The sequence below is a fragment of the Alexandromys fortis genome, unplaced genomic scaffold (genome assembly GCF_014885135.2).
Source record: "Alexandromys fortis isolate MF-2015 unplaced genomic scaffold, M_Fortis_MF-2015_v1.1 scaffold_181, whole genome shotgun sequence".
Taxonomy (NCBI): Eukaryota; Metazoa; Chordata; class Mammalia; order Rodentia; family Cricetidae; genus Alexandromys; species Alexandromys fortis.
Window position 1 is genome coordinate 1,692,562 of NW_026068069.1, and position 19,649 is coordinate 1,712,210.

At 38.5% G+C, this 19,649-nt stretch overlaps 1 protein-coding gene across 2 annotated transcripts in view; it reads left to right on the top strand.

Moving 5' to 3' along the window:
• Fbn2 (fibrillin 2) overlaps positions 1-19,649 on the top strand; it is a 189,210-nt gene that overhangs the window by 51,925 nt on the left and 117,636 nt on the right. For both annotated transcript variants that reach the window (XM_050120901.1, XM_050120902.1), the window contains exon 7: positions 5,062-5,187. In XM_050120901.1, the coding sequence (XP_049976858.1) occupies positions 5,062-5,187 (126 nt within the window). The remainder of the gene's footprint in view (positions 1-5,061; positions 5,188-19,649) is intronic.

The following is a 19,649-nucleotide window of genomic DNA, read 5'->3' on the forward strand; positions in this document are numbered from 1 at the left end:
ACATCCTGCTTCTTCAGTGTCTGGACAGGACTACAGAAAGAGCTTTCTTCTTCCCAGAATTCTCCTGTTCTCATTGCCCCACCTCTACTTCCTGCTGGTTGTCCCGCCTATACTTCTTGCCTGGCTATTGTTCAATCAGCATTTATTTAAAACATAATTCACAGAATACAGAACTGTCCCATACCATCCCCCCCTTTTTTTTGAGACAGGGTTTCTCTGTGGTTTTGGAGCCTGTCCTGGAACTAGCTCTTGTAGACCAGGCTGGTCTCTAACTCACAGAGATCCACCTGCCTCTGCCTCCCGAGTGCTGGGATTAAAGGCGTGCGCCACCACCGCCCGCCCCCCCCCCCTTTTTAAACAAAGGAAAATATCCATAGTCTATTTTTTAAGGATGTGGGCATAGTATTCCAGGCTACTTCCGGCTAGTTGGGGGCACTGATAATCTTATGGGGACCTAAAGAAAATTTAGAGTTATGATCAAGTTCTGACTGGAGTATTGTGTGAGGCTTGATCATCTCAGGCAGCATCTTGAATCTGTTCTGGATGTAGAACTCAGACATCTGGGCCATCTGTTTCTACTGGAAATTTCTCAGGTGGTCTTCCTTGATCAAACTTCATTTTTCTTAACCCAGAATAAATCCACAGCCTCTTATTTTCTGTGGAAACAAAAGGAAAATCTCTTCTCAAAAGTAACATACCTTTTGCCTTCAATTTTGAAGTCAAGGTATTTTCAAAATATCTATCTTGGATTAATTCAGCAGCATTTATAAGCAAATATCATTTAGCAGCTGTTGCTCCTTCCTCAGCATTCAAACAATTCAAAGAGAGCATAATAACATACAATATCCAGATCCTCTGTGTGTTTTCCATCTTTATGTGACTTTATTTTAAACTCTATTTCTGTTATTTTTAATTTTTGGCTTTTTGAGACAGGGTTTCTGTGTACCTGCACTCATCTGGAAAGCACACAGAACCTCATGCATGTGGACAAAGAAAAAAATTAATCTATTCAAAAATGCACCATCATTAAAGTCCTGAGTAAAATTATTGGGAAGCACTGTGTTCAAGTATGTAAATCATAAATAAGCTTATGTTTAGAGTTGTGCCCCGTTCCCAAGGCATCCCATGTGTGCTGATACTCCAGATTGAAATGAACTGTCTCAGTGCAGTTAAGACAACCCGTGATTATACTGCTGTGAATTAATCACATCTTAATCACTGTGTCATAGTGATCTTCAGAAGAGAGCTCCAGGGACACTGAGGGAATGACAAGACAACTCCACAGATCAGAAAACGAGTATTTATCAAGAATGAAAGTCAGGTCACTTGTGGACTTATGAGGCTTTCTAGTAACTATTACAGAGAAAACTTCAAGGATGAAAGCTGTGCTAAATTCTGATTTTAATATTCTTCACTACGAATAGGAAGCTTCTCTGTTTTTCTTGTGAACACTCACCGGTCTGAGGATTGAAACTATTTTCTTTATGTATAGATGTACTTAAATACATTCTAGATATACTCTTCTGTACATAGGACACCATAAGCATAGGTAACTATTAAAAATAAGATAACCCATTGCATAGATATTATAATAATGCGTTTTCTTTATTCTACATCACCTTTCAGCTTCTAATGCACTTCTTTTCTCACTGGCTTAGTTCCCTGACTGTAGAATGTAATTTCATAAAGGCAGGCATCTTTTAATTCACTGGTGAACTTGGGGCATGTCTGACAATGCCTACTGTGAGTGCACACACAGAAAAGGCAGTAAATATCCTTTGGGCCAAGAAATGGTTGCAGGATTTAAATGCCTTCAAACTTAGTATTTCAAGGAAAGAAATCATCTGGGTTAAAAAGTCAGAAGCCAAGGTAGGCACAATTATTAAATCTCCTCATCCTTATGTGGATGTCTTTTTTCCTTGGGTGTTCTGGCAGAGGCCTCATATTTCAGAGCACAACTGTTTAAGGGGTGTGTTGTCCATGTTGGGATTCTGGCAGGTGTTAGTAGTGTCCCAAGATTTACTTGCTTGGTTTTGCTTATGCAGCAGAGGTTAAGTTTTGGACTTCATATGCCTCAACACTCCAATAGACTAGCACAGTAATAGAAGCAAAGAGAAACTTAATGCATGGTTAAAATGTCTGGGAAAGCGAGATCAGAGGTTCTGCTTCATTTCAATATCGCGGCACGGTTAGGAAGTTTCTGTATCTGTGCTAATTCTCAGTTTAGAAGGTTTCTAGACTACAGCTTTCTATGATTTCATTTTCTCTTGTTCCTAGATTGTTTCCTGAACACTTCTGCCAAGTTAGTTTGGGAGAGGTGGTACATTAAAAATGACACACTGGCATGCATGTCACACGTTTTTTGATAATACTGGTCAGTCACTTTATAGGATGTTTGGAATTTTTTTAAGTTAAAAACAAATGTCAAATGCATAGAAGACAATAGAAATTGCTTTAGTTCCAGCTTGAAAACACTGATCATACTAACCAAGGCAGGCCATCTCTGAGAGTTGGTTACCCAATGGCTCTTGCAGTTTCTATTGGTCCATGGCTTAAGAGAGAATAAAGCAACATGGCTTCGTAAAGAACACGGTAACTGTGAGAAATGAGAGGCAATACAAAATTAAGATAATACTTTAGGAAACTTAATCTTTGGAGAAAATAGGAAGATTTATTGTGTTGACTTTTTAAGTTTTAGCTCTGTCTATGATAATATTCTATAACTAGATAAGCAGTATCAGGCGTGCATTCTTGGGGTGCTTAACAACCTTTGACTTCTTTAATGTTGATAGTGGGGTGAGTTCTTGTTTTGTTCTCTATGCACATTTAGTGGTGTGCCATCTCCAACCTTCATCCACATTTAGTGGTGTGCCATCTCCATTTCCATGGCACTAAGTGAGCAAAGTTAGCTCATAGTAACCTTTAAGTTTAAGCTATCACAAAGCAAGTAAATTCAAAATTTTGATAGTTGTATTAAATCCTTCCAAGAATTTTTATGAGATTTTATGTCCTATGTAAACAGCTATTTGCATGTGTATACTATTTTCATATAGTTTGTGTTTTATCTATGCACATGCATATACACATGCATATATTCTAATTAGAAGTGATATTTTACTTAAGATTAATACCTGATATTTTGTCTTTTGTAATTGTAAATAAATGTATCCACTTCAAATCTTTAGTTATATTAAGATGTAAGCAATACAATTATTAATTTATGGGCTTTTAAATGTCTCTACTTGTTCCAAAACTTAAAAACATGGTGAAGAAATTTGTTTATTAAATTTTAGTTCTTGGTTGAAAAGGAGATTTGGCTATTACCTTGGTTACTATAAATTAGTGAAGATATTTATAGCCAAAACACATGTAACTTGGCTGTATAAATTGACTAAACTAATCATGTATTGAACAAGTCTAATCTTAAATGAGCATTCTGTCAACATGAGCCACTACTACACATTTCTGATTTATCGAGGCTTTTAAAATCATGAATTGGAGTTGAAGTCTGATATTTGTTTTTCTAATCTGTAGGTTCATGATGGCTTTAATTTAATGTATTAATATGAAGGACTATATTGATTAATATTTCCCTCTGCTTTTAAGAAAACCTTTAAATTCCTGGAATAAAGATCTTCTGGTCCTGTTACACAATTTTTTTCATGTATTCCTAAGTTTGACTCATAATTTTGTGTGCCTATCCCAGAGGAAGATTATCCATTTCTGTTCTTTTTATTCATGTTTCCTTTGCTACTGTCTTGGTCTGACTTTGATGTCAGACAGATATCTTCTTAGTCACGTCGACAGGACAGCGTCACATTTTCGTGCTGCGAGAGTTTGGATGACACATTTGTCATTTTCCCTTAAATCTTCAATAGGCTTCAGTGGCTTGTCCACTGAGGCATGAGGTGTTCTCTGTGTTGAACTGTGAATGAGACTGCCTTAATGGATATATTTATTCTTAATGTCTGTTTGTTCTTGATTGAGCCTGGGCATTTGTACCTTTCCACAGACTTGTGTATTTCACCTTAATTATTGCATTCCTGCCGTTCATTCTTTAGATCTTTTTTATCTTTGTAGACTCTGTGGTGATATGTTCATTCTCATTACTTGTATTAGAAAATAAGGGTTTTTTTTGTTTCTGTAATGAATACTGACACAATACATCAATTTTACTCATGTTCCCAGGAACCCTGAATTTATAGCAGTTATCTATATGTCTTTTGTTTTATATTTTGTCATGTTCTCTTGAATTTATTCACTTCACATTTAATTAATGCTTTTAAAATGTGTGGATATAAAAAGTTAGATCATTGGGCATAGAACTTAACTCTTTTTTGCAATATAGACATTTTGCTGCTCAGCATTCACCTCTGGCTACCAGGTTAGCAGTAGCTCACAAGACTTATTTGGTATATTTTCATTGTTTAATTAAAAACATGTTCAGTTTTGCCTTGTGATTTCTGTTTGGATTCATGCATTATTACAGAATATATTGTTACATTTCAATATCTGAGCTTTGTCTTAGATCTTTCTTATTTCTGCTTTTAGTTTAACCTCTGTGCTTACTTAACCTTCTTTCTATGCTTTGTATGGTGTACACACACACACACACACACACACACACACACACACACACACGACCTGTCCAGAAGCCCTATTTCCATGGCAGAGAGATCTCGTGCCTTTGAATCCTCAAGGTTCATAGTCTCTGAACTCCATGAGGAAGCACGTTGGGAGCATTCATTTTACCATTCACTGGGAAACTGAGAAGATAATGATAAACTCCATGCCAGAACCAGGAAAACACACAGTAAGAAGCATTCTTTGGCATAACCAAATCGGTAGATTGTCCACAGCACAGACCAGCACAGGTGGATCTCCAGAAGACCTGTGTGACATGCATGGTACCATCTACATAAGTTAAACAACAAGCATGCAGAGAGGGTCTGCTTCCCTCAGCTTGTTGTCTTAGAACATTTTCCCCGGACATAAAAGAAAAAATACTGATCTAGTCTGGGAATCAATTTCGTTTATGTTTAAAATGTTTTCTTCTTGCAGACGTTGACGAATGCCAGGCTATTCCAGGATTGTGCCAGGGAGGAAACTGTATCAACACTGTGGGGTCTTTCGAGTGCAGATGCCCTGCTGGCCACAAGCAGAGTGAGACAACTCAGAAATGCGAAGGTGAGATTGCAGAGGGTGCAAGCCTGGTGGCTGATCCTGAATCCAGGGAAAACTATGCTTTTGGAGCTTCTCAAAATAACGACAATAATCCTGATTCTTTATCTTAATATGGAGGTATGTGTGTAGCCCATAGATTTGGTTCTAGGATCATGTCCTATAGCCTTGAAGTGAACATTCTGTATCTGGCTGATCTCACTGCCTCTGAGGGTAGTAAGAGTGAGTGCCATTTAGCCTTTTATAATTTTTTATAATTTCTTTCATAAGGTAAATTTCATTTCATCTGTGAATTTGTTTCTAGTACATTTACTGTTCTAACTTTTCTGTGATAAAGTTTGTATCATTATAAAACTTAAAAATGGCTGAACCCATGTAGCTTGAAGGATCATATCTATTTTTAAAATGCCTTTTAGAAGGACTGAAACTTGTCCATCATTACCCTACTTTAGTCAGTTTATTTCATCACAGGTAAATTTTCAGTGTGTGTGTCCATATATGTGTGTGTGTCTGTGTGTGTACACACTCACATGTGTGTGTGCCTAGTGTGTGTGTGTGTGTGTGTGTGTGTGTGCATGCTCCTGTGTGTGAGGACAATATTCCTGTGTGTGAGGACAGACGTGCACATGCTTTGGTGTGCATATGCCACGGTATGCACAAGGAAGTTAGAGGACAGCGTCAGGTGCCTATCCTCCTCTTCCATCTGATTCAAGACAGGGCTCTTGGATTCTCCTCCTTCTGCCTTCTGTCTCACTGTGAGAACACCAGAGTTACATAAATGCTACCACAGCAACCTTTAAGTTAATTCTGCAGATCTGAACTTAGAGCCTCATGCTTATACTCCAAGTCACCATCTAGCCCAAAAGTACTTTCTAAAGACAGTAACATATAATTATTCTAGCTAGTTGTAGAAAAAGATCCCTGTTTACTCTAGTTAGGGTTTTTCCTTTTATAGAAGGCAGTAGTTCGATTGCTTTATGTTGACCAGTTATAAAGAAGCATACCCATCTACATAGACAAGAAAATGGGAAAGTGAGTACTTCATTGTACAAAGCAAACGGGAATCTGAGGGCCATTGGGAAAGAGGAGACAGCATATGGGCATCGAGGCTACTGGTTCATTCCTAGCTACACAATTTTGTGTTAGTATCATTTTCTGTTTTCCATGTTCTTCTATTTAGTTACAGTCAGTCAGCACTTGTCTTCACAGTCTTACACATGTAACAGTGTTGCCAGCTAATTTCGTGATCCTCACAACAGCAAAGTGAGGAGAATGCCCTTGATTATTTTAAGGACCACATAAAATTTCTCTGACATTCTTTCTAATAATATTCAAGTATTTGCACTACTTCAATATGATATTGATCATCAGTGTGCTTGAAATGCAAAGGTTAAAAAAAAAAACTCTTGCATAATGTAGAAAATTAATCTGAATTAGAGCAAGAAATGGACCAAACATTAAATGCTCTACCGAAAGAGTGCTGCTATTCCGGTTTTCCCTCCTAGGCCTTTGGAGGAGTTTGTCCCATTGCTCACTCCAAACTTTACCCAAGAGTGAGGGAAGAAAAGCCAGTCTTTGATTATAGGTGAGAAGGCGCAGCCACTGGCTGATTCTAGTGGTTGTGACATTTCCGTTCCACATCAAACAATGACTTTCTTTTTAGTTGACTGTGGAAGACATCTTTTCTCCATCACGCTTCATCAAAAGAGCGTGCAGAGCCAAGGCAGAGCTCAGGGGAAGACAGGGCCACTCTTTATTCCCACTCGCCAAGTTCTCTGGGAATGGGAGTTAGAGCTATACCATAGGCACCACCCAGGGCCCCGAAGCCAGTCATGTCTTGGCTTACATCCTGTCCAGGCAGCCAACTCCATTTAAACATTGCCCAGAAAGAATTATATGGTTTAGTATTTGTGATTTGTGGAAATGGAGGAATTGGAACAAGGGTTGATTAGGAATTGAAACCTGAAAGTTTTGTGAAAGCGCCGCTTGTTAGAAGGCATATGTATTTAGAGATGTCTTAAAAAGTGCCCATTATCAATTTTCTTTGGGTAATACTGTTCCTGTGTATAAAAGGGCAAACAGTTTTTACATAGAATTATTTAATTCAATTGATATCAAAGTGTACCTTGAAATACCAGAGCTTTGGCTACTATATACAATGTCTGGTTTTGAATTATATTCACAGATAGTTTAATATTGTGTTATCATAAGTTCAGATTGATGGATGTTGGATGTTCTAACTAAAAATATTGCCACAGCAGTTACTTTTTTATTATCAGAACCTAGGTATTTATATTCCAGTGTTAAAATGTAAAATGGAATACTGGCAGATTTATTTTTAAATTATGTCCTTCCTGTTTTAACTATATGAAATTCCATGCTTTTGTTCTTGTAAAAGAAATCTCTGAATGTCTAAGTTCCTCTATCTGCCCCAGACGAAAAGGGCACAGCATTGTGAGTGTGAGTCCCTGGAGTGATGGTATTTTTTATAGGAAACCACAACACAGGGCTGTCTATTTTTGGGAATTGTGATGTCAATGCACTTTGTGTGTGTCTGTTGACTGTTTCTCCCCAATGCTTGAATGAGATCCCTGAGGACAGAAGCTCTTCCTTCTTCACTACCACACCCAGACCCGAGAGCGATTTCTGATAGGTGTGGCAGACTCCTTACCAATAGATGCTGACCAGCAGGAACCGAAGTTTTTTAAATGGTGATCTGTTGACCCGAGTTCATGTCCAAAAAGTAGACCAACTGTGAGACCAGGATAAAACTGTGTTTGGAAAGAGGAAATTTGCCACAAAAAAATTATTTCATTGGGCCAGCTTTCATTTTCCTTTAAAAAAAAGTTTGTTCCTTTATTTATTTATTTATTCTTTAATGGATTGATTGATTAATTGATTGATTGATTGATTTGGAGACTGGGACTCACCATATAGCCCTGGATGCCTGGAACTCACTATACAGTCCAGATGGCCTTAAACTTTTGCCAATCTTCCTGCCTCTGGAAGGAAGTCTGTCTTCAGAATCCGGGGTTATTGGATAGTACCCACAATGCCTACCTTCATTTTTTTTAATTTAATTTTTGTATGTCCACCACTGGGAGACCAAGATAAACTTTAACTGTGGTGTGTTGTCTTTATCTTCTGTGTCATTGTTCCTTTATGTTGACCTATCATTCTGAGGTTAGGGAAACTTTGCCTTCTATGAAGAAGGAAGAACAGCTCTGCTGCCTGCTCGTGGATTAGAACATCCTCCTTCTATATTGTGGAAGACTTGATCTGCCAGTCATGGAACTTTGTGTACGAATGGCTTTTGTTCTGGTTCAGGGTGAGGACAGACTACATCTCCTTAATGTTTGAAGCCTGAGCCTTGCTGCCATCATGGAAGCTGTGGTGTTTGATATAGGTGATCTGGGATGTTTCTGCTATGCAACTGGTGTCCCCTCTCAAGCTCAGTATGGTCTACTGGTCAAGATATTAATCTCAGCCCACGTCTGGAATAAGTACACATCCATATTTGTCCATGTGTGTGGAAAGAAAGCCATTTCTCTCTTCTCTTTGGTTAGGGGCGCAGTTCCATAAACTTCCTGATGATAGCTACTGCGGCCTTGCTTATTTTCAGTTCTGTCAGACAGCAGACAAATGACTCTTCAGTGGAGTAAATGATCCCTTCACATCCCAAGAGGTGGTTAGTCCGGCCACTTATCCCACTCAGACATTCATGAATATAAATACCCTGGTAGCTTAAATGAAGAGGAGACACTAAGGTCTGTGTAGTGCTGACACACCACGGAGACTGCGCCGCTTGCTTCTTTCCGCAAACATGCTAGGTTGGTTTGTTTTGCCCTGCACATGGCTAGAGACCAGTGGGTGCTAGATGTCCTCCCCTCGTTCCCACCGTACCTTCTGTAACATTCCCGAGTCTTTTATTCGGTCTTGGCGCGTTGTGCCTGCAGGAAAGCTGCATAACAGTCTTTCCTTCAAGTGCTCCTTGTGTGTCGCTCGCTTATTTTCAATTTATCCTGAAGAGTCTTTGGCCTTGGTGTATTTATTTATACAGGATCTTGTCCCTTGGAGTCTGAGACAGCAAATGCATTTATTTGTGCTTGAGACACTCCCAGAATGCGTTGGCATGGTGTCCTTTGCTGCTATTGCAACTCTGCTTCACTAAGCCTGGGGAGATAAATTCTCCGTAGTAGGATGAAAATTATTTGCTTCTACTCAGATTTCCAAGAGTAAATTAATTTAAAAAAATAAATGCATCAGCTATTTCTTAGAGTGAAGCCTATGTATGGGTTGGATAATGAGGGAAGACAGTGGTTAGCAATGGAAGCTGATGAAGCCCTGCAGGTCACCAATAAAAAAAAAATGGTGAAAACCAACATCACTTAAATCCCGTAGAAAGCTTAGAACTTTGAGGTTGAAACAGATCTATTCCCTCTGTTGAATATAGAATATTGAATATGAGACTGCCATATCTAAACCTATTTCCTGACCTCATAATAAAACATACTTAATCTCTCTGTCACGAATCTCACTACGTTTTAGGTTGCTTTGTTATTTTTCTCATGCCTGGGTCTGCCAGCAGACTCCATGTAGCAATAATAATGGCTAATGTTCACTGTGCACTTACTATAACCTCTGGCAATACTGGGGCAGTAAGATAACCCAATTCATGCTGGCTGTTTTACTGAATCATCACAACAGAGTAGGAGGGTGGCCTACTAACACTAATCTACTCCCCCACTGAAAACATCAAAGCACAGAAAGAAAGCCTAGGAACTCTCTCCAGGTAATGTGACTAAAATGTGACATTACTGAGATCCAGCTTGTTCTTGGTCGGGGCTGTCAACCAGACAGGTGGGTGATGGGAGGTACAGCCCAGAGAGGCACAGCCCAGAGAGGCACAGCCCAGAGAGGCACAGCCCAGACAGGAGCAGCCCAGAGAGGCACAGCCCAGAGAGGCACAGCCCACTGAACAGTAGCCGAGGAATTCAGCCTTTTCTTAGTTTGTGTATTGTGGTATGTCTCTGAAATATCTAAGTAGGTCAGAATTAGATGCTGTTTTGTGCTCCACTCACTGGCTGTGGAGTCAGTAAACTTCATGAATGGAAAAGATGCCAGCTCCGTCTGATGTAACAAAGATAGAAGACATGGAAATTAATCCTTTATTCTTCTCTTCGGCCTGCCTGTTAACAAGAAGCTTTCCCATGTCGTTGATGACAATAGTTGTGTGTAACCAGGAGCTCTGTGGGTCCAGATGAGTTGCCATCCCCGTTCTCTACTTGGACTGGGCATTTGAAGCATCCCCACACAGCCAGTGTATGTGTGTTTTTCAGGAGACTGGCCCACAGGTCTGCTTCTTTAGGAAGCTTACTTCCCACTGAAATGCCTTCTGCTGCCTCTCTGGATTTTTGGTGCATTTACATACTCAGCTAGTGGGTTTTCTGGTACAGTTTCTATTCATTAAAATATGATTTAATCTGTACCACTTCATTGAACTAATCCCCCTACCAAGACTATGGAACTTCAGGAGGTCTAGGAAAGCAAGAGTCTGGGCTAAGGGAGTAGAACTGAAATAATTCCCTTCTTCGTGGAAAAGGTCCATAGCACCACCCTAGAGAAATAGTCCTAAAAATGAGTGTGTTTAACCACTTTTGTGGAAAGATAAGGTAAAATTTTAAAAGTCAAAAATTAAGGAGTACGATAGCAATGCCTTTAATCCCAGCACTAGGAAGGCAGATAGAACTTTAGACTAAAGCATGATTTTAAAAGATATAAATTATTTACTATAGTGTTTGTGTTGTTAGCTTTTTGGTCTGAGAAACAGAATCTCAAGCAAAACAAACAAACAAACAAACAAAAAACTAGGAAGCATCTCTGAAGGATTCTCCTCAAAGACTGAGAACCCGTAAAGCCCCCAAGAGAGTTTTTTTTTCTTCACATCTTTGGCTTCTTTATCTCCCATCTAAGGTGACTTACGGTGATGGGCTATAAAGACTGAGTGAGAAAGGGAGAGGAAAGAAGTGGGTTACAGGAGAGATCTGGGAGATGGTGGAGTCACACACCACCCAACACACTGACCAACAGGTGACTTGCCCAGTTACTTTATCCTTGACTGTCAGGGGCTTAGCATGCAGATAGCCTGGCCCAAAGACATTCAACAAGGAAAGCCCAGTAAAACAAAACAAATACATAATTTGTAGTCAGTCAAGGAGGTGATCAAGTGTCCAGCAAATGATGTTGAGATAACTGGATATTAAATTTGAAAAATATTATATTGGAATGTCACATGACATGTGGTCCTAGGCCCAAAAAGACATAACTTAAACATTTTGTCAACTCTGGATCTGTAGAGGAATAGATGGGTAAATTTCAGACTATAAAATAGAATAAATTCCCTGCTAATAAGAGAGAAAAACTCCACAAACGTGAATAAAAGACATATGAAAAAGTGAAAAATGCTGTTCTTAGCACAGATAAAGACAAAGTTTTCAAAATATGTAAAGAAATTCTGTGAATCAATAAGAACATATCTAATACAAAGATGAGCAAAGACATGATTTCACTTGACAAAGACAATTATTTGACTGCTATTTTAAACATATTTTTCCTTACATAGAATAAAAATATGTAAACCAATACAGTGATAACTTTTTTGACCAATAATCTATGACAAAATAAAATTCTAATTTCACTAAAGGTGTCAGGCCATAAATATAATCATAAATTCCTGACAAAAATATCAGGAGTATTTTGACTACCAAAATACAAATGTACTTGTCATTTAATCTATTAACTTTAATCCTAAAATGCTATCCTATCTATATTCATCTTTAAAAATATAGACATAAAGTTATGTTTTCTTTTCTATATTGGCAAAATACAGTAAACTATATCTACAGTAGTGGAGTTAAAGAACAAAATAGGAAATGATGACCTCTTAAAAAATTGTGGTTGCCTCATATGTTTATGTAAGTGTATTAAAGATATATTTCCCATGACAAAAGCAAGTTGTGAAACATTTCCACACAAAAGATAGTTTTGTGTTGAAGGCTAGACCAAACTGAGACTTTCCATTAAGTCCTGGTTATAGAAAAGGAACATAATTCCTTCTCTAAAACCAGGAATACGCTTGGTAGAGTTGGTAATGGCCTGAGGTTTAGATGTCCCCCATTTCATAAGCAGAAATATCACCTCCAAGAAGGAGAGACTAGTGGGGTGGGGTGGTGGTGACAGGAACTTCAGAGGGACAGCCCTGTCAAAGAGAGAATAGGTCTATAACCCCAGAGCAGCGCTGGGAGGTTGAGACGCGGGGGTCCATGGAGCATTCTGGCAAGTCACTCTAGACAGTCAGCTCATTTAAAGCCCCTGCCTCAGAATAAGAAAGAAGGAGGGAGGAAGTGGAGGAGGAGGAGGAGGAGGAAGAAGAAGAAGAAGAAGAAGAAGAAGAAGAAGAAGAAGAAGAAGAAGAAGAAGAAGAAGAAGAAGAAGAAGAAATCAACAATGATTATGATTATGACAATGAGACGAGGATGGGAGTAGAAAAGAATACTCGACATTGATCTCTGGCCCTCACACGCACAAGCACCTGCACATATGCATACATGCACACACACAGGCCGATCGCATTTTTAACTTCTATCATAATTGTATTTTAATCATTTTATTCCCAAGTAAGAGGAAGCATGTAGAGAGAAAGAGTTACTTAGGTGTGAAGTATTACTCAGAATGTACATGGGAAGGGAGGAGAGTGGCATACCTGTATCACAAAGTCAAGTACCCACACATCAGGCCGGTAGGAGCTATGCCAACACCAGCACATGGAAGTCTCAGCCTTGATACAGTCATCACGATCGACTTCACTGCCAATGATTTCCATATGTGTTATAAAATACAGTATTTTCATGGCACAGATTATTGAGAGTTTTTAATATATTATTTCAGTGGGGATGGACATTCAGCACAGCATCCAACAAGGAAGACGTAAAAAGCTAGCACAAGTTTTCAAAATTTTATAATTGGTATATGGGAGAATATATTTGCCTAGTCTGACAACCTGCTGAGGGCAATGACGTGGTGATGAGGGAACATAGCACCAGAGAGTTCATGACCGGTTAATTCCTGTCTGCTCTCAGCTGGCTGTGCTCTCTCCATGCCCTAGTAAGTTTCACACAAATCACGGCAATAAGCATTTGATATTCTGATAATTAAATGTATAACACATAAGAGCAATCGTGAAATCACACTTTTCTAGATCAAATGCTAGAAACCAGTGTTATTTTACCAGTGCCAATGTGTGTTCACATCCTTTTATAAAGCACTGAAAAATAGGTAGAGTAATGCACATAGTTCTTGTAGTCGAATGTCTCTTGATCCCTGGGAAATTCAAGAACCTCCAAAACACCTTTTTCATACATGTAAAACAGATGTCACAGGCAAACAGCACTTCCTTTCCCCTTAAACAATTATAATAAACAGGTAGGAGGGGATTTCCTGGCGGTGTTGGTGAGAAGATAGTGAGTTCAATTTGGAGTTTCCTCAAAATAGAAGGTGCGGTAAACGTTATGCCCTCCAGCAAAAGGGACAGAAATGCCAGATTCATTAATTCAGAAATGTAATTTCTAAGTTGTTGCTGTTCTTCTAGACCAGTGGTCCTCGACCTGTAGATTGCGACAGTATATCAGATACCCTGCATATCACAATTTATATTATGATTCATAGCAGTAGCAAAATCACAGTTATAAAGTAGCAGGAATGCATCATCATCTAGTTACATCATCTAGTTAGAGTGAGAGCTAGTGTGTCTACATCAGCTAGATAGAGAGAAAGATGGGTGTGTCTAGATCAAGTCACTTAGGGTGAGAGTCTGCTCAAGTTCATCTGTGCAACTAGAAGGCTGTAGAGTCAGCCATTTTCATTTCCACAGAAAATGACTCCGTGAATTTTTGTGATTCCACCTCTTCCTTGTGAGGGTCCAGGTATGCACTTTATTATAGGCTGAGCCTGAAGAGTGACCCTTCCATATCCCATACTAGTCACACAATCCACTTTCCTATGTCCACAGATAGTGTTTATATCATACAGTATATTAACAACTGCTTTTGTGAAGTGTTGAGATTGAAAACAGGGCTCTGCTCATGTGGGGCACGTTCTCTAATTCCAATCTGCCTCCCCAGCTATGTACCAGTACATTAAAAGTTAAACTGAACTTGAAAACACAGAACCTCTTAGGACAATTTTCAATAAAGCAGAACTAAGAAAATACCACTACAGCGATCGAAGGTCGGCTTTCTTTGCAGGAATCGTATGCTGTGTGTATTTGGCGAGTGAGCACAGAGACTTCATTTTTTGGTTTCCTTTCTAGAAAAACTGAAAAGCACAGGGGGGGGGGGTTGAGCACTCATGGCATTACACTCCTACAGTGGAATGTAGAACGGGGTTCATTTTCACCTGAGACCATTTATTTAGGAGATAAAAATAAATTACTCATAAACGTGTGATTAGAGCATTGAGAAATGATCAACTTCTTTAGCTTTCTTACAGTAGATTGCCAAAATGCTTCTTACAGCATCAAGGTTTTACATACTGCTTAATAATGAAAGCAGGAGTACAAAGTACTGAATTCCTGAAGCTTTGCCAAGTCCAAATGGTTATAGTAAATTTCACGTTGGAATTTCCTGGCTTTCTTGTTCATGAAATTTTAGGTTTACCCAACCTTAAAGGGAGACTTTCAATTCATCTTCTCCTCGTTGAAAATTTAAAGGAAACTGAGAAAGGTGTGGGAAATTGGTAAAGAATTAGTGAGGGCCTGCTGGGAATACGGCTCTGTGGCAGAGTGCTTACTAAGCAGGTGTGGGACTCCGAGCTTGATCTTCAGAGCTGGTAGTGGGAATAAAAACCAAGAAAGATATTGGAAGACAATTTAATAGGGCTCCCCTCTGCTGTTAGAGGTGCACTCTGCACATAGGCGGTTTCACCATGTTGAATCATCAGTACTGTAAAGTTATGAAGAGTAATTTGTTTTATTTATCCTAGAAGTCCATGTTTTAAATGTAATGTTGTTTCCCATGTGTCTTGATTTGGATTAACAAAGGGTAACAAAATATTTCACCCCAGGAAAAATGTTGGTTCAAGGGGGGCGGGGGAGGCAGTTAAGCACTGTTGGTGAGTTATTTCCTTGCTCTCCAAGGAAATCATTTTGGAAAATATATCAAAAACTAAAGTTCATGTTGCTCAACTATGTTCTCAGTGACTTTTATATTTTGAGGTGGAAATAGTTTTCCAGGTATTGTCACAGTGCCACAAAGCATCATGATGGCATTGCCTCTTGCTGCCAGCACTTCGTGCCTGAATTACTCCGAACTAGAGTCTAGGAAGATGCAGCACTGATTCCAGGTCAGCGGGGAACCCTTTATTACACTGCACAATAGTAATAGTAGCCTATTACAAATGCCATTATTCCTAGTGAGCGAGCGCATAAAACTCTTCATGAGAAAGTTCTGCTGGCATCCATTTATGCTAACATACAGAGAGCATTTTAAAAGCACTTTCCTAGACTTGACAGCAGGTGCTATACCTGCTGCCACACTGTCACCCCATCCTGTCCCCAGGTGTAGTCTTCTTTTGTTGGTCACCACTGCCAGCATCTAGAGAAGAAATGTAGCAAGTCCTTGGGCTCAGCTCAAGTCATCACTTTGCTATGATGTTGATGGTCTAAGGAAATTTTTATCTGATACTCTCTTTTTTCTTTACATGGTTTCTCTCAGTACTCTGTGTTTGGAATGGGGGAGAGATGCAGAGCTCTTGCTATGCTTGAGTAGGAGTCAAGAGTTGCATATCCAATACTTTGTGCTGGTGGCTCTTGAGCACCTTTGTAGATGGAATTTTCTTAGGGCCACAAAATCACAAATAATTATTTGGATACTTATGAGTTATGAAAGTTTGGCCAATAGCTTAGGCTTATTATTAACTAGCTCTTATAACTCAAATTGACCCATATCTTTTAATCCACCTTCTTTTACATGGTTTGGTTACCTTTACTTTGTGAAGCTCATGATGCTTGCTCTGCATCCTCTGACGTCTCCTTGTGACTCTGCTCTTCTTCTTTCCAGTGTCCTCTCTGCCCCTAAAATCCTGCCTAGGTATTGACCATTCAACTTTTTATTAAACCAATCACAGTGACATATCTTTACACAGTATAATCAAATATCTCACAGTATTTCCCCCTTTTTGTCTAAATAAAAAGGAAAAGATTTTAACACTGACCTAGTAAAGCTATATATTCAGTAAGAACAATTATCAGGTAAGAATTCCATTTACAATATCCATTCCATTTATATTTGGCAATTTTAAAGAAAATAATTTATTATTTAGCCTACTAAGTGAGTCCAAAGTTTGTGCCCAATTTACCTTCTATCATAACTAAGGAAAAATAGAACTGTAACTATCCAGTGTTCAACTCCATTGAAGACCTCAGAAGGGTATTATATTACCTGAATAAATAAAGTGCATTGCAAGCAACTTTCAGAAATTTAGAAATGACAGAGACATCTAGCTATCTGGACAGTCACCCAGAGTTCCTCTGCAGCACTGGAGCATCAAACATTTGGCCTATCATCCTAGAATATCTGGCAGACTCACCTATGAATCAAGAATTTCGAAGAATTGTCTTGCCTTATCTTGACAAAGTTCGACAATCTTATTTTCTTTGTGTCCTCTTAAGTAAATGAGTACTGGAAATACCAGCACAGACTCCCATGCTTATATGGAAGTGCATTACCACTGAACCATTTGTCCAGCCTAGCTATTATGTATTAATTCTATTGTGATCTCCTCTCTTTGCTTCATAACTTCCATCCCACTAATTTTATTTGTCTTGGTGGTTTCATCATTCTTTGTCCTTGGCTGACAATCACCTTCCAAAATTCAACTGTTTCAAGATACTCTAACTCAAACGATTAATGAAGAGGCCATTGATTTCCCCTAAAATCCCATTCTGTCTTGCGTTACTGATTGATTAATTCCAGCCACTAATGAACCTTGCTGTGTTTTTCTCTTACCCCTTCCTTCTTACATTTAGGCAACTCTTACCTTTGTCTTTTTCTCCCCGAGGTCTGATTTCATTAGCTAGACCTTGATGACCTCTACTGCCCCTGACCACACTAATAACTCTGTCCTGTTTTTTTTTTTTTTTTTATTTTCCAACACTGAAATATCTTCTTAACTAGCAGTGGACATGTAGTTAGCCTCTACCCTACTTTCTAAGACTCAGTTGCCCCTCTTTGCTCCAAAACAAGGACAGCAAAGTATTCTAAGACTTTTAATTACTTTCTGGTTTGTCTTCTATGTAAATGATCTCAGCTGACAGGAAGCGTCATTCCTCACCCAAGAGACTCCCCTCATACTTTTGTCTCTCACTGTTCCCTATCTGGAAAAAACACTCTCGTTCCTTCCTATATAGGTGATGTTTCTGTCATATACTTGAAGGACCCTTTTCAGATATTATGACTTCAAGTACTTGTTCTGAGCCTCACAACTGCATTGAGTTAGAATACTACTATAACCTGTTGCCTGCCAGGGCAATCAATCATCTTATGATTTGTTTTATGCCCATCTTCTTGGCAGACTGCAGATGCCTGGCAGTTACAGACCATGTATAATTAGTTCTTGGTATGTGGCAAATCAAAGACTTTTAATCAGCAGTAACTTCTTGAGTTTGTGAATGAATAGCATGTCTATAATCGATTGTTTTTTATTGTTTAAAGAAATGAAGCAGAAGGCTTTTTAAATAGAGCATCATTTTAATTTTTATTTTCTTATTCCAAAATAATGCTTGAAAATTTTGCCTCTTAAAGAAACTCAGTATCTTGAAGCTAAAGTCTCCATGTTTGTTTAAGCCCCCATCTCATTTAACCCTTTTCCATAAAACTTAGATGCTGAATTGATAACTAAACTTAATATCTATGAATTAGAGCTGCAGGTGAAACAATGGTCACTTAGAAAGGACATAACTATCATCTTTCCTGTCTTTTATAGGGATTGTGTTTTCAAATATCTCATAAATACAGTGTGTGTAAGAGAAAGTAGTGTGTTATCCTAACTAACTGGCTGGTTTTGAGAAATTAAAGTATCATCATTTATTGTTACAGTAACAAAGTAATGATTAGGATGGACTCTAAATGGGTAAATTTAGAAATTTGAATTTAGTATGGAATAGCATAAAAAAATCAATGACTTTAAAAAATATCAAATAAGAATCCCAGTAGAATTTTTCTTAACAAAACAGGTATTTAAGTTTGAAAGGTCTTAATTGTTTAAAATCTGCAAATAAAATAACGAGGTCCTGTATAAAAATAATTATGTTTCATTGTCAGTTATAAGATCATCTTCCACAGATGCGCAGTTATACATCACTGCCAGGAATGTGAAGATCTGTCCCAGGAATATAAGATTGACTCAGCATCTTTAAATGAATCCATGTAGTACGTCAGAGTAGATTAAAGTTCACGATCACCACAGAAGATGCAGGAAAACATGAAAAACAATAGAAACAACATCTCTAGTGTCACTTCCCCATGAAAAATATCTACAGATTAGGAATTTATTGAGAGTTTTCCCGCCGTCATCAAGTGCATCTTCTTACATGCCAAAAGAATTTTTCTCCACCAGCAGGAAGTAAACTGTCTGCTCAGCATTTCTGCTCAGTTTTTGTGGAGGCTGCAGCCAGGACAATTAGGGAAGAAAGGTATGAAGGTTATCAACTAGAAGAGCAGAAGAAAACTACAGCAGTCTCTCCTTGACTTCAAGAGATGAATCCCAGAAGTCCCAGTGGATGCCTGAAGCTATAGTCACTGTCTGCCTATTTCTGTTTTACTACCTAGTTAGCTATCTCTTTACATATGCATATGTAGTGTTTTCCTATACATATATAAATACAAGCATGCATTAACTTACACATGAAGCATTTTAGTTAGGTGCAGTGCTCACATTAGCATAATATTAAGAAAGTCGGGGGGTTCTTGCAAACAGAGGGAGCCAGCAGGGGGACAATACAGGAGAATGTATACTGTGTAGATGTGTCCACTAAAGGGAAGTTTGAAACCTGAGTAAGATGAAAATTTAATCACACTACTCAAAATATACACAATGTGTTGTTTTCCGTTTAATATTTTTGAACTCTTTGAGCCTTGGAGTAGACCTGCTGCCCTTATATACACTTGTTTATACTAAGACAACATGTGATGTTCATTGATATAGGTCCTCCTTTCAAATCTGATTTTAACATAGTGTCTTGAGGAAGCAAATTGGTAAGAGAGCTATGTGCATGTAGCCCACTGCACATAAATGCTAATGCTGAATTTTATCAGATGAATAAATACTAGGCATTCGTATTCTGAAATGCAAAATGTCTGGACCATCATGTTCCTGTTTGTTTGTTGTTGCTTTTGTATTGTGTTGTTTAAACT